Source organism: Peromyscus maniculatus, chromosome 11 (genome assembly GCF_049852395.1).
Source record: "Peromyscus maniculatus bairdii isolate BWxNUB_F1_BW_parent chromosome 11, HU_Pman_BW_mat_3.1, whole genome shotgun sequence".
NCBI lineage: Eukaryota > Metazoa > Chordata > Mammalia > Rodentia > Cricetidae > Peromyscus > Peromyscus maniculatus.
In genome coordinates this window covers 66,605,477-66,619,344 of record NC_134862.1, presented here as the reverse complement: position 1 = coordinate 66,619,344, position 13,868 = coordinate 66,605,477, and the positions used below count along the sequence as shown (strand labels likewise).

The window sequence follows — 13,868 nt, the reverse complement described above, 5'->3', positions numbered from 1 at the left end:
TTTGCTCCTTTGGTCGACAGGTCTGTTTTAGTAGCACTGTCGTTTTCTTTTTATTACTGTGGCTCTGTAATATATCTTAAGATCTGGAATGATAATCCCTCCAACCTTGTCCTTTTTGCTCAGACAGTTTTGGCTATCCAGGGTCTTCTGTGGTTCCATATGAATCTTAGGATTCTATTTATTTATTATTTATTTATTTATTTATTTTCTATTTTTGCAAAGAATGAGGTAGGGATTTTGATGGGGATTGAATTAAATATGTAAATAGCTTTTGATTTCACAATATTCTGTTAATCCATGGAGTGTATTCTTGTTTTTAATGTCTTTTTCTATCTCTTTCTTTGGAGGTTTAAAGTTTTTATTATACAGGTCCTTCACCTCCTCTGCCAGAATTATTCCTAGATATTTTATTTTCTTTGAGGCGATTATGAATGGAAGTATGTGATCGCTTCCCTTGTATGCTTGTTGGTGGTGTGTGAAAAAGCTATTGATTCATGAAAGTTGATCCTGTATCCTGCCACATTGCTGAACTTGTCATTTCTAGAAGCTTTCTGGTAGAATCTTTGGGATCTCTTATGTATAATATCATGTCATCTGCAAATATGGATAGATTCTCTCCATATAGGATGATGTTGGCTGTGAGTTTCTCACATATATCTTTTATTATGTTGAGATATGTTCTCTCTAGTCCCACTCTCTGAGACTTTTATCATGAAGGCATAATGGAGTTTGTCAAAAGCTTTTTGTGCATCTATTGAGATGACCCTGTGATTTTTGTCTTTAAGCAGATTTATGCAGTTTATTACATTAATTGACTTGCATACACTGAACCTTACCCTAGTCCACCCTCCTTGGAAAAGAACTTCAGGGGAGAAAGAATCAATGAAGGATCAACATAATGTGATAAATTCTACACAGGCCCTGAATTCAACCCAAGTCCTGACTCACACAAGTGGTGTGAACTTGAGCCAGTCTTTAATTTTATTGAACCTTTGTTTTCCTCATCTCTAGAATGGGGAACATCATTTCTAACTAACAGTATTACTGATGACAATAAGAATAAGACAGTTATATAAAGCCTAGGACACAGTGCTTCACACTGGATTGGCACTTTATAAATTTCACAATAGGCATGAGCACACATATGCATATGTACACTTACAAACACACACACACACACACACACACACACACACACACACACACACACAAACTCGGTAGAGGAAAGAGGTAATTTACAAACCAGTCTAAATCAATCCTGCTCCATAGCTAGAGAGAGAAGAGAATTGACAGTAATTGCTAACACTCATAGTTCAAAACTATTGTAATTATTTAGTGTTTAAAATCATCATAAGGGATAGAGGATGCTTTATCCAACTCCATGTGATACTTGTTCCCTGTCTATTTCAACAGCACAGCACAAATGGACATCATAATGGTGATCATAAGAAGTCATCATAGTAATAAGCAGTATTTAATTTAAATACAACAATGGTTTAGACCATGAACCACACCCTGAGCTAAACATTTCTCCTGCCAACAATCGCATACCCCAGGGACATTGCTACTCTCACTTAAACATATAAGCCAGGCCTCCTCTTATAAGAAGGAAGAAAAACTCCTACAAAAAGAAAATAATCTTGGAAGCCATCCTCTGCCTCCTCCCTGGTTTGGAGCAAGGGAGGATAGTATAAATCAGAGAGAGAGACAGACACACAGACACACAGACACACAGACACACAGACACACAGAAAATGAGAATTCATTAACATTTCTTAATGGGATAGACATGCAAGCATGGTGGCTAACAGGTTCAGACATTCTTGTTCCTTTAACTTCACAATAATTCTGGTGGCTGACCATCAAAATCTCCACTAAAAGAAAAACAATGACATTAAATAGTAGCTAAGTCTGCCTAGTAGTAATGAGCAAAGTCAAGCTTAAACCTGGCATGAAACCCACATCTGTGTGTCCAATAGACACTCCTCTTCCATGACACCATCCATGTAGCAGAAAGGTATCTTTGTATTCAATGTGAGGGCTAGGAAGTTCTCACACTCTAAGATCAAATACTGCAATGGCACATCACCTGTGGAGCCTTGGCTCCCTTATCTAAAAGCAGGAAAATGAGCTAACACTTCTTCGTCACTGAGGCCCAATGGACCACAGGCTAATTATATCACTTTCTCCATTAGGCGCCTCGTGACATGGTGCAATTTTATTGCAGTGCTAAAGCTTCCATTCAACTGAGTTGTGAAGCATACCCCATATTCCAAAATAGCCCATTGGTTTAATGATGGGGGACAAAAAGCGTCATTTCTTTTTGCTTTACTTTGCTTAGAATTATCCACAGAAAGAAGAATGGGGAGAGAGAGAGAGAGAGAGAGAGAGAGAGAGAGAGAGGTAAAATTCATTTTCATTAAAACCCATTGCTAGCAAAAACTCAAGCTTCAAATATAAGATATGGCTGCCATAAGTAATGGAGACTGAATGGCAATGCACTGGGCAGGAACAGAGGTGATGAAATACTATTTCTATGCAGCAAGAACATAAAGCGAACATAAAGGAGCTCAGGAAGGAGTTGGTACCTCACGGGAAGAGCTCAGGCAAGGAATGGAGGAAATATTAAAGAAACAAAGACGAAAAGGTTAGAACAAACGAGCAAGAGACACTGAGAAAAACAGTGAAGGGCCAAGGGCAGAGGCAAGAAAAGAGAAGAAGGAAAGACAGGAGTAGACAAAGGAAAAACGGAGGAGGGAAAGAAAAAATAGTCTCAATTTAAGGAAAAAAGTAAAAGTCAGGTAGGTGGCACGTGTTTGGAATCCTAACACTTGGGAGATGGTGACAGGAACACCAGGAGTTCAAGATCATCCTTAGCTACATACTGAGTTTGAAGCCAGCACGGGTCTCAAAAAGGAGATAAACATATTTCTATAATTCACATGTTTACATATAGTTTATGCATGTGAAACAGACATGGAATTCCTAGAAATGAAGTCAAAATAAATATTGAAAAATATAATCCAAGAAAATGTTTCTGAATTCTAAGATATGAATGCGTACATTCAAAGGGCAGGCTATGCAGTACTGCCAGAAAAAAAAAAAAAAAAAAAAAAAAAAAAACAGACCCAGACAGTCAATGCCAAGATATGTGTAAAGCTATTGGATAAGAAAAGAACACATTGGCTCAAAAAGATCAACTCTCCTGTAGTGGAGATGCTCTTGAGCAGGCCTCCACCTTCTCCTCAGCCATGTTCAATTCCAAACCACAAAGCCCAACACGCCCAGCTCTGGAGGATCGATGAACAACAGCTCTTGTCCAGTCAGGGAGAGGGAAGGTCTTTAGAACCAGACAAACCTGAGCCAGTCAGGACCCCACTCCTCACTACCCCCATAACGGGGCCATTTTACACCTTTCTGCGCCTCTGTTTCTGTGTCCACAAAAGCGGGCATAAATAACTCCTATCTCCATGCATGAAATCAGCTACTATGTATCAAATCATATATGGGCCAAGCACGTTGTAGATAACTAATAAACTATAATTCATGCCTCATCTTGAAAGGTATTGCTACATTCCCAAGGAGCCCCCAACAGCCAACTCCCAACCCTTAGGACTCCGGGGTATAGAAGGAAGACTGTCACAGAGAGTACCGTGGCTGCTTGTGGAATCCTTCCCGACATGAGCTGGAAGAGGGTCTGCAGGGGGTCGTTGAGTGCCAGTGTACTGGTGAAGCTGTGAGAAGAAAGGAAAGTCAGTGGGGAATCGAGCCCAGAGGGAACCCCTCAGCAGCACGCAGGCCCGAACATTCCCCTTGACAGGAGCTGCTGTTTTGGGATGCTTCTCTCTGCTCCGCTGTGCCTTTGTGGCCTTTTAGGGAAGATCAACGGCATCTTCACCACATCACACTCCTCCCCCGAGGAGACTTCACTGTTCAAGGATATTTTTTGCATTTTCGCCCTAACGTCCTAATTCTTGAGTAGTCACTTCTAAATGCCTTCTATTGGTGAGCTGGCCTCCCACATCTCCAGTTCATCTGGGTAGCCCGGCAGTAAACCTGGAAGCTCTTCTTCATGGGCCTCTCCTCCCCAGCCACCCTCAGTTCCTCCTCCCCAAACCCATCCCACTAAGCATCATTTTTCCGGCTCATCTCAAGCCTGGGTCTGTAGAGCTTTGACTCACAAGCACTAAATAGCCATTTTCAATAACCAAAGAGGCGTGGAAGAGGGACCAGAAATGATCCTGCTGATGACAAACTGTGGGATATGCTTAACAAGGATATAATAAGCTCGACAGCTGATTTGAGATTTAAGCACACTCAGTAAGAGATATTTTTCACAATTCACTGGGCCCCATCAAAAATCAATGGCCCAAGGCAAAACTCTGTAGCAGAAATGTATGCTACAACGTGGGGATATGGGATGTTCATTTCCAAAACCCAAAGGGAAAATCGTCCCTCAGATCACCATCTTTTGCTTAATAGCACCCTTGCCACAGGAGCTCAGCACACTCAGCATTACAGACAGAAAAGAGTGCCCATCACTCCAGCCTGGGGCCATAATGGAGAGAGGGTGGCATTGCTTATGCCTGGGAAGATAGAGTTGAAGTAATAAAGAGTCTCACTGAGACCATCATGAAGAACAAACCACCAGGCAGTGTGGCAGCCAATAGGAACCCAGAACTTAAAGCCAAGTGTATGTCCCATCATCCAACTCTCTGTCCAACAGGATTTATGGCCAATCCAACCTAGGTTAAGCTAAGAGGGTTTGACTTCACAACCTCAGCCAGCCCTTGAAGATAAACATGCATGCCTGACATCTTTCTCACACTCTGACCCAAACCTGCTCCTACAGGAGGCCCCTCCCCCCCACTCCAGCCACCCACAGTGTGCACAGGAGTGTGGAGGACGCATAGGGAAATTCTTCCACAATGTCCACCTAGACCCAACACCACCTCTTCACACTGAGTCTCCACTGCTAGATTTCACCCCACCTACTCCAGGCGGTGTGCTTTGCTCCTGTCCGTACCTCATATTGACTTGGTCATTTTCCCTGGTCCATCATGGCCCTTGGTTCACTGTCAGCTGTGATCCTAAGTACACCTCTTCGCTCCACATTCCCAGTCCAATTAATGTCTATTCTACCATGGTTCATGGTTCTACCAGCTCATATTCCTACCAGCCCCTCAGAAGCCACAGCCTCAGGGCAACACCAGGCCCTGAACACTTTTTTAAATCAAAACCCCTTTACCTGCAGGCTCCACCAGCTACACTTTAATGATCCCTCCACACTTCCTTCCATAATGGAACTGTCTAAACCAACCCCTCCTAAAAAGGACAACTACAGTGTAGACTATTCTGAACTCTTGGAAACTCTGGCCCCTGGGGAGTTTTGTCAAAATGTTTCATTCCATTTCAATGGATTAAAAGAATGCTTCTTTGTCTAAGTTATAAGAATCCAGGGCCAGTGAGATTGCTTAGCCAGTAAAGCCTCCCGCTGCCAAGATTGATGACCTAAGTTTAGATGCCCTGGATCTACACGATAGAAGAAGAGAACTGACTCCCACAAATTGTTCTCTGGCTTCCACACATACTCCATGACACATGTGCACCCACATGTCAAGAGATATACATAATAAATAAATAAATGTTTAAAAATGAAGAATCTTGATAACTGAACATGAAGGTGGTATACTTATAATCCTAGTACTCGGGAGGTTGAGGACAAGGAGAATGAGAGGGGAGAGGAGGGGAGGGGAGGGAAGGGAAAGGGAGGGGAGGGAAGGGAAAGGGAGGGGAGGGAAGGGAAAGGGAGGGGAGGGGAGGGGAGGGGAGGGGAGGGGATGGAAGGGAAAGGGAGAGAAGACAAAGGGAGAGGACAGGAGAGGAAAGGAAAGGAGAAGAGAAGAGAGGAGAGGAGAGGAGAGAGGAGAGGAGAATCAGGAAATGAAAAATGCTACACACACACACACACACACCACCTTTGGAAGAGACGTTTTCTACTCTTCTGGTCTTTGTAAGCTAGACTTACCCACTCATGACCCAATTGTAGGTCCTTGGGTCCATCTTACTGGCTAGGAACAAAGCATGGCCCCACAAGTGGTTCTTCATAGCCCATTCCAAAGCCTCCTGAAAAGCAAAGCATGACATGCAATAGTACCTTGCCCGTCTTCCTCCAATAAAAACAACAAATGTCCATACATAAAGCATTTCTATACTCCAAGCAGCAGAAAATCCCAGGGAAACTTAGGAAAGGAAGAAGGGAGAGCAGGAAGGTGGGTGTCACTCAGCATGGCACTAGTCTCTAACTTGTCCACGCCCCCAGCCATCATCCACTAGGACATAGCATCAGCATCTTCTCAAACATGGTCACCAAGCAGTCTCATCTCTTTAGCTACAAAATACTTCTAAGAACCTAACTACCAAAAATAAGGGCAAGAGTTCACTCCAAAGACTGGATCTCAAAATATGAGTAGCAAAACTGTATTCCTGTGGCCCTACTGAAGAACAGTGGCCATTTTTTAGCAGCTGTGGCAAAGGTGACGTCTTCCTTCCTAGGCACAAAGGTGGACATTCCCCCACCTCACTGCCTCCTGAGTGTGGCTGAGCATGGCATGGCAATGACAGTGTCACTTCTAGGTTTGGCCCATAAAATCATCCACCTTCATTTCTAATATGCCTCATCCCATCAGGTAGCTGAATGAAGAAAAGGACTTCTCGGGAACCTTGGGAATTCTAAGCTGATGATGGTGAGGGCCGCAGCATCCTGAGTCTGACAACATGGAGGAGGGTTAACCTACTGGTATTCTGATGAGAAGTTATAATGGCTGCCGTGCTTACGCCTGTGTACCTGGGGGCTAGCCTGCAAAGACTAACTGCTTGTTAACTCTCAGATGCTTTCTCGGGATTTATTGGTATGGTAGCGACATTGAGCAAGATGGGCTAAAGCTGCAAACTTTAAAACCACACACACACACACACACACACACACACACACACACACACACACACACACACTTCCTTTTTTGATTCAGCTTATAGTTGACGTTTCCTTGGTAGGAAAAAAAACATGATTTCTGGCAGGAAGTCACTAAAGAAGTAATTCTACCTCCATGTAATAAGTATCATTATTATCCCAACATATCTCCATGTAATCTTATTACCTAGGGGAGACAAATTTAATAGTCACAATTGAGAACTTTAGCCTCAGGTCCAGAGCAAGTGAAAAAAAAAAATGGCATTAAGACAACGACATTTTTTTAGCATGCTTTAAATATTTCATAATTCTTTTTAATTTGTTTTTAAAAGAAGTGGCCAAATGATTGGTTGGGAATTACTGGTTGACTCAAAATTCTGCCCATCCCAAAAATATAACTTACGAATAAGTAAAGAAGTTGAGAACTTATATCAAGGTTGTCAAGATTATTAAATCCCAGAAATAATGCCTGAGTCAACTATGAATAAAGGTATCTTGCTAACCAGTCCTCATTCATCATTCTGCAGTGACGCTCACGGCTCCCTCCACCGCTCACCCACATCTATCGCTCAGTGTGGTGAGGTACCCAGAAGCCTGTGTTCAAGCTCACACTACCCAGATCCAAGCCCCACATCTAAATCTAACTGCCCAACCTGTAAATCTGTAAAAACAAAAATAGAACCTAGCACACAGGTTTCTATGGAGATAAATCAGATAAGGCATAGAAGATATAGAGCTAGTGCCTGACAGGAAAAAAATCATTATTTTAATCTCTGCTTTGTTATTGTTGTTATTATAGATATCATTCATCTTTCTTGAAGGAAAAGTTCAAGACTGATTTATCTCTGTATGCCTCACTGGGTGAGAAGCAGTACTGCAGATAGACTTTTTTTGTTTTGCTTTGTTTTAATAGAATAAATGGATCACTGGGAAAACCACAATTCCCTGGTATATAATGAATGTATATAAAATAGCTGTAATTTGATACCACTTGTTTTTATAAGTTATGTTAAATGCTCACATAAAAGAAAACATCATCTTTAAAAAACTCAAGAGGTAAAGTATTAAAATTTCAAAGTTGGGGCTGAAGAGATGGCTCAGCAGTTACGAGCACTTGTTGCTCTTACAGAGGACACAAGTTCAATTCCCAGCACTCACCTCATGGCTCACAACCACCTGTAACTCCAATTCTAGGGATCTGACACCCTCTTCTGGCCTTCCTAGGCACCAGGCATGCCCATGGTACACAACAATACATGCAGGCACTCACACATACATATACAATAAAAATAAACAATTTTTAATGTCAAAGTTACAAAAGTTACTCAATTTCATTTTTATAAATTAATTTGAAAGTGGGGAAAGCCAACTAAATATGACACACACCCCAAAAAGAAAGATTTGTGGTTTAGACCTGAACATCTTAAAGATCTAAAGAACACAAGCAGTTCAGCCTGCACAGATAAAAGGCTCACAGGAGAAGGTGGAAAAGCCTGTGACAAGAATCGTCACAGGTGAAAAGCTAATTTCATTCATAATAACAGAAGTGCCAATGTATACACTGAATTGTATTTTTTCACCTCTCAGATGGGCATAGATCACAAGTGTGAGGGCACTTTGATGAGGACGCAAAGTAATGGTTTCGCCCTTTGCTCATGGAGCTAATTGATACATCCTGAGAGGCAATTTTTAATATCTATCAAAATTATAAACTGCATACCCTTTGACCCAACACTTCTGCTGCTAGAAATCTATCTTACATATATTCTCTCATAGTGGACAAAATGACAGTGATGTCCTGATGTGAGTTTGAAGTGTTCCCCACAAAAATCCCATGTGTTGAAGGCTTGGTCTCCAGCTATTGGGAGGTAAATGGATGGATCATAAGGACTCTAATTTCACAAGATGGAAGGCATTGTATATGTTGTAATATAGTAAATATTATAAAGAGCAGGTACCGCAAAATATTCCTAAGGCCAAATCCAGAATACTGCCAGTTTGGGTATGGTCCACAAGTTCACAACACTTTGTACCTCCTTAGTAATTAGAAAAAATAAAAATAAAAATAATATTTTATTACATATACAGTTTTAATCCATGTACCCTGTCCATAAGAAAAGTTTGAAACACAGCCATACTCCTTCATCCTGCATTTCCTGTGACCGCCCTCTACATCAAGGGCAAAGTTGGCAAGACCTAAAACAGACTCCTACTTTTTTAGAGAAAAGTTTTGCCAACTCCAAAGTTTATCATCTAGGATATCTTGTTAAATTGAAAAATGTGAAGTCCAATAAGGATACATAGAATGGTACCATGAGAAAATAATTATACATCCAAAAAGTATCTCCAGATATTTTTTTAAAGATTTTATTTTTAACTGTGTGTGTATGCCTGTGTGAATGGATGCCATGTGTACGGGCACCTATGGAAGCCAGAGGCATCTAATCCCCCAGACATTGGGTTACAGCACTTATGGGCTGTCTAACATGTGTGCTGGGAATCGAACCCAGGTCCTTTGGAAGAACAATACACATTCTTAACCACTGAGCCATCTCTCCAACCCCTCCAGATATTATAAAGAGATTAATTTTTTAACTAAGTTAATTTGATTTTAATCATATTTTAAATATTCAGATTTACTGTATGACTTCTATAAAACATGAGCACAACTCCAAAATTAAATAAGGCAACTCTCTCCACGCATTACATGAAAGCATTCAGAGCTGGTAGGAATGCCTGAGATCCAGTGGCAGGGATAGTATTCATAAACAATCTCTCCATAAACTAAGTTGTTGTATATGTGAATAAACCTTTAGAAATGCATAGCCTTTAATCTACTAATTCCTAGTAAAATTTGCAGTTGCATAATTTGCAATAACAAAATTGTAAATTGTCTTAGTGTCCAAAATAGTGAATTTAATTTCATTATTTTTAAATTATGTGTATGGGAGGGGGGACATTCACATGAGTTGAGGTGCCCACCTCGGATGGAGGTATTGGATCCCCACGGAACTGGAGTTGTAGGTTATTGTGAGCTGCCCAACATGGGTGCTGGGAGCTGAATGCGGGTCCTCTAGGAGAACAGTAAACATGAGCCGTCTCTCCAGCCCCTAGAATGTTTGTTTGTAAAGTACTTGTTAAGAATGTACAAGGTTCCCAGGAAAGGCGCAAAGCTACACAGAGAAACCCTGTCTCGAAAAACCAAAAAAAAAAAAAAAAAAAAGAATGTACAAGGCATAGAGTTGAATTTTTGGCACTACAAAAATATTAAAACTGTTCTATTCGGACATATTTAATGTTATTTGGGTATTTTACTGTGTGATATTAAATGTAAAAAGAAATAAACAATTGTATATGGACTTTGGGGGGGTTGTTTATTTGTTTTAAGACAGGGTCTCCCTTTATGGTTCAGGCTGGCCTCCTACTCAGCCAAGTGAGTGCACCACCATGCCTGGCTCGTCTATGTGACTTAAATTGATTTTTAACATGGAAATGCTAGGAGTAAATATATAAAATGTGAGCAGATGTTGTCTTTTAACAGTAGGAAAACATGAACACTGCAGGTGTGAATGGCAAACGCCTATGTATTTTTTTTTTCTCCCTGTAACTTTCTGGACGTCTCGCGTGCTCTAAAAGAAATGTGTTCCAGCCTTAGCACTAGAGGAGGGAGAGATGGGGCCAGGGGTGGTGGTCGCTCATCTGAAGGAAGTCTGAGAGAAAGACTTTCTCACCTTCTTCCTTCCATAGTAGAGTAGCTTGGTGAATTTCTCCACGATCTGCGCAGGCGTCTCCACGCTGGGGGGAATCTCCCCAGTGAGCAGGTTGCGAGTCCCGGAGTTCACCACCGGCCAGTCCTCATCCGTCAGGTTGATGAGGTTGGCCACTGCGGGCTGCCTCTTGTACTTCTCCAGCTTCCTACAGTCCTGCATCAGCAGCTCAGCAATGTCAGACCCCACCATGGACTGCAAGGTAAAGAGAGTTATTCCGCCGGATGATTCTCCTGGTCCCCAGGCTGGGCGCCCAGGCTGAAGAAGGAAGTCAGCAGGGTCTCCTGCCTTCTTCCTGAGACAGCCATGCAAATATACCGTAGACCATTTGTGAATGAATTTCAAACATCAGCTTCACTACCGCGGTTACTTCCTGCCTGTGGGCAGCCGCAAAACCCATTGGAACCACTCACGATTCTACAAGTGTATTATCTGGCTGGGGCAATAATCCAGGAGCTGTACAACAAACCCAGGCAGCGGGAAGGTGCTCTCCAGGAAAGGTCAGCCTTGGCACACTGGCGCTGGCATCCCAGCAGCGCTTCCCCTCTGGGCAACGGTGCTGCTTAGAGACTGCCTTTTATGATTGTGCCAGCCACCAACTCCCATGAAGACTGAGACTTCAGTCCAGGCTCCCTCTGCCCCCTGTATCAACCAAAGCAGTGACTTACCCCGTTCTGTCGACAAAGGAGAACCAGCAGTTGCCAGAGGAGGGCTGAGTCCCGGCTCCCCGGTGTCTCAGATTTGAGACACTGAGCTGCTTTCTGCTGGCAGAACGTCATGATATCTACCTTGTGGATGTCCTCCCTGTGGGACGATTCAGAAAGCAAGGCTGAGCAGACCTCCCTGTTTAGGACCCCAGGCTCCCTGTACAGTAAGCTAGTTTATGAGGTAGAAGCCTGCCAGCGCAGGACTGGAAGTCTGGAACCACAACATTGGTTTTTCCCTACAGGACTGGAAGGAGTTTCAGGGATTCTCTTTGTGCATCCTTCCATCATCCAGATGAGGACCATGAAACCCAGAGACCTTCAGTGACTTCTCAGAATGGCGTATAAGAGTTCTGTTTAAAATCAGACAAGACTGGGTCCATGTCTGGCCTACCCCCGCTCAGTTTATACAAACATCTCTGAGCCTCAGTGTCTTCCCCTCCTTAAGACAGGACTAATAAAAGAAACTGCCTTCACACAAAAAGGAACAAGCAAACTGTGTGGCATCCATCACATAAATGCTCATTAAGTGGACATTATTATATGCTTCAGAACATTCAACAAATCAGGCCAAGTAGGGCCAGCAGCATACTATTTAATACACAACTCAGTTCTCTGCATTCCCGTGATTAAGACATGGAGATAAAGTGGTGGGGGGTGACATTTAACACTTAAGGAATGACCCTTGAGGTCGTCCTCGGGCCTCTACATTTGTGCACACATAAATGCACACACACACACACACACACACACACACATACACCATAACACTCATTTTTACTTGAAGGAGCCTTCAGTTGTACTATGGGACTTTCTTGAGGCCAAGCTTCAGGATAGGTTATGTATATATAGCAGTGGTGACATTTAATGAGTTTCCATAGGAATAGAGTCTCATGGCCACCACCTTTGGAGCAGGCAGAGTGAGTGCTGTATAATTTCTCAAGGGAAAAAACTTAGGGTGAGCTGATGAACCACCAGTCAGTAGGGTACCTGGGATGCTGGCCCTCTGACACCCACCCAGGACTCAGCACAACTAAAGGCCACCACCAAGTATCAGAAATGTGGCTGGCAATGCTAACGCAGTTCCAGTTCATTCCTGCAGAGGGCAGACGTTCACAATGTCAGGGAACTGGAAAGCAGGGTTACAGCTCAAAGGGGCAGTTTCAATCAATTACACAGGACACTAAAGCTTTTCCCACCAAGTAACCTCTACGAAATGAAACTGTTTTTAGGTGTTCACCTTATTAAGCTAACTTTTCTTTCTTCCCTCCAAATACGAAGCAGCTTATCAAAATTACCTAGCCATCTCCTTTTCTCTCTCCTGGCATAGAGAAATCTGTCCCAAATAAGATAAATAGTTTCTTGCACGGAAACCAAGCCCCAGGTTGGAAGATGCCACAGCTTTCAAAAGCCCTTACTTAAGAGTTGGGGAATATAGCTTAGTGGGTAAGAGCAGTAGCTGTGAAATCAGGAGGACATCAGTTTAAATCCCAAGCACCTACATAAAAGCCAGGTATGTGCCTGTAACGCCAAAGTGTGGGGCATAGAGTCAGGCACTTCCTGAGAGCTCACTGGCTGGACAGCCTAGCCAAAACAGCAAACTTCAGGTTCAGTGAGGGACCCTATCTCAAAAAAAGAGAGAGCAAGAGGAAGATGAGAGAGCAAAAGAGGAAAATAACAGACATCTTCCTCTGACTTCTGTGTACGTGTGCATGCATACATGCACTTACACATGTATGCATACACCTCTCTCTCTCTCTCTCTCTCTCTCTCTCTCTCTCTCTCTCTCTCTCTCCCTCCCTCCCTCCCTCCTTCCCATCCTCCCTCCTTCCCTTAGCAGCTCTTGCGGTACTTTACCTGATGAGCGGTCCTGGGAAACCTCTCATCTCCTCTTGATCCTCAGAATCATTAAGGATAACCTGGAGCAGAAAATAAATTAGGCCCCCAAGACTTGCACCCAGTACCCAGCAGTCAAGTCCAGCATCAGATCCAGGACTGAGGTCCTATGGTGTGGCTCAGTGCCTTGTGGAGACAGTTATCTTGATGAAGATGAGCCACTGGCCTCTCAGGGAACATGTAAGTCTAGTATCACTTCTTTCTAAGAAAAGCCTGCCCATTCCTGCCACAATTGTGGTTCAAGTCCCCCTCCTGGAGATACCCAGCCTCCAGCAAAGTGGAGACCTGAGGAGAGCAATGGCTTGAGCAGAGTACTTGCACCCCCAAGACCCAAGACCTGGATTACCTCCATGCTGTGCACTTCAACAAGGGCCGTTTGTCCATCAGCAGGAGAGTTGGGGGACACACACACTAGCTGGCCTCCTGGCCCAAAACTCACAGACACGTGGGGAACATAAAACTTCGTGGGTGCCTTGGGAACAATCGCCAAGGCATCATCTGGCCAACAGACACATGTGGACATTGTTA

General features: G+C 43.1%; 1 protein-coding gene across 16 annotated transcripts in view; it reads right to left on the bottom strand.

The window, feature by feature from the left end:
• Positions 1 to 13,868, bottom strand: part of Sec16b (SEC16 homolog B, endoplasmic reticulum export factor) — a 42,439-nt gene that overhangs the window by 20,904 nt on the left and 7,667 nt on the right. For all 16 annotated transcript variants that reach the window (XM_076547771.1, XM_076547778.1, XM_076547779.1 and 13 more), the window contains exons 7-12: positions 13,687 to 13,838; positions 13,302 to 13,363; positions 11,409 to 11,544; positions 10,705 to 10,935; positions 6,029 to 6,126; positions 3,653 to 3,734 (exon numbers count right to left, since the gene is read on the bottom strand). In XM_076547771.1, coding sequence (XP_076403886.1) covers positions 3,653 to 3,734; positions 6,029 to 6,126; positions 10,705 to 10,935; positions 11,409 to 11,544; positions 13,302 to 13,363; positions 13,687 to 13,838 — 761 coding nt within the window. The remainder of the gene's footprint in view (positions 1 to 3,652; positions 3,735 to 6,028; positions 6,127 to 10,704; positions 10,936 to 11,408; positions 11,545 to 13,301; positions 13,364 to 13,686; positions 13,839 to 13,868) is intronic.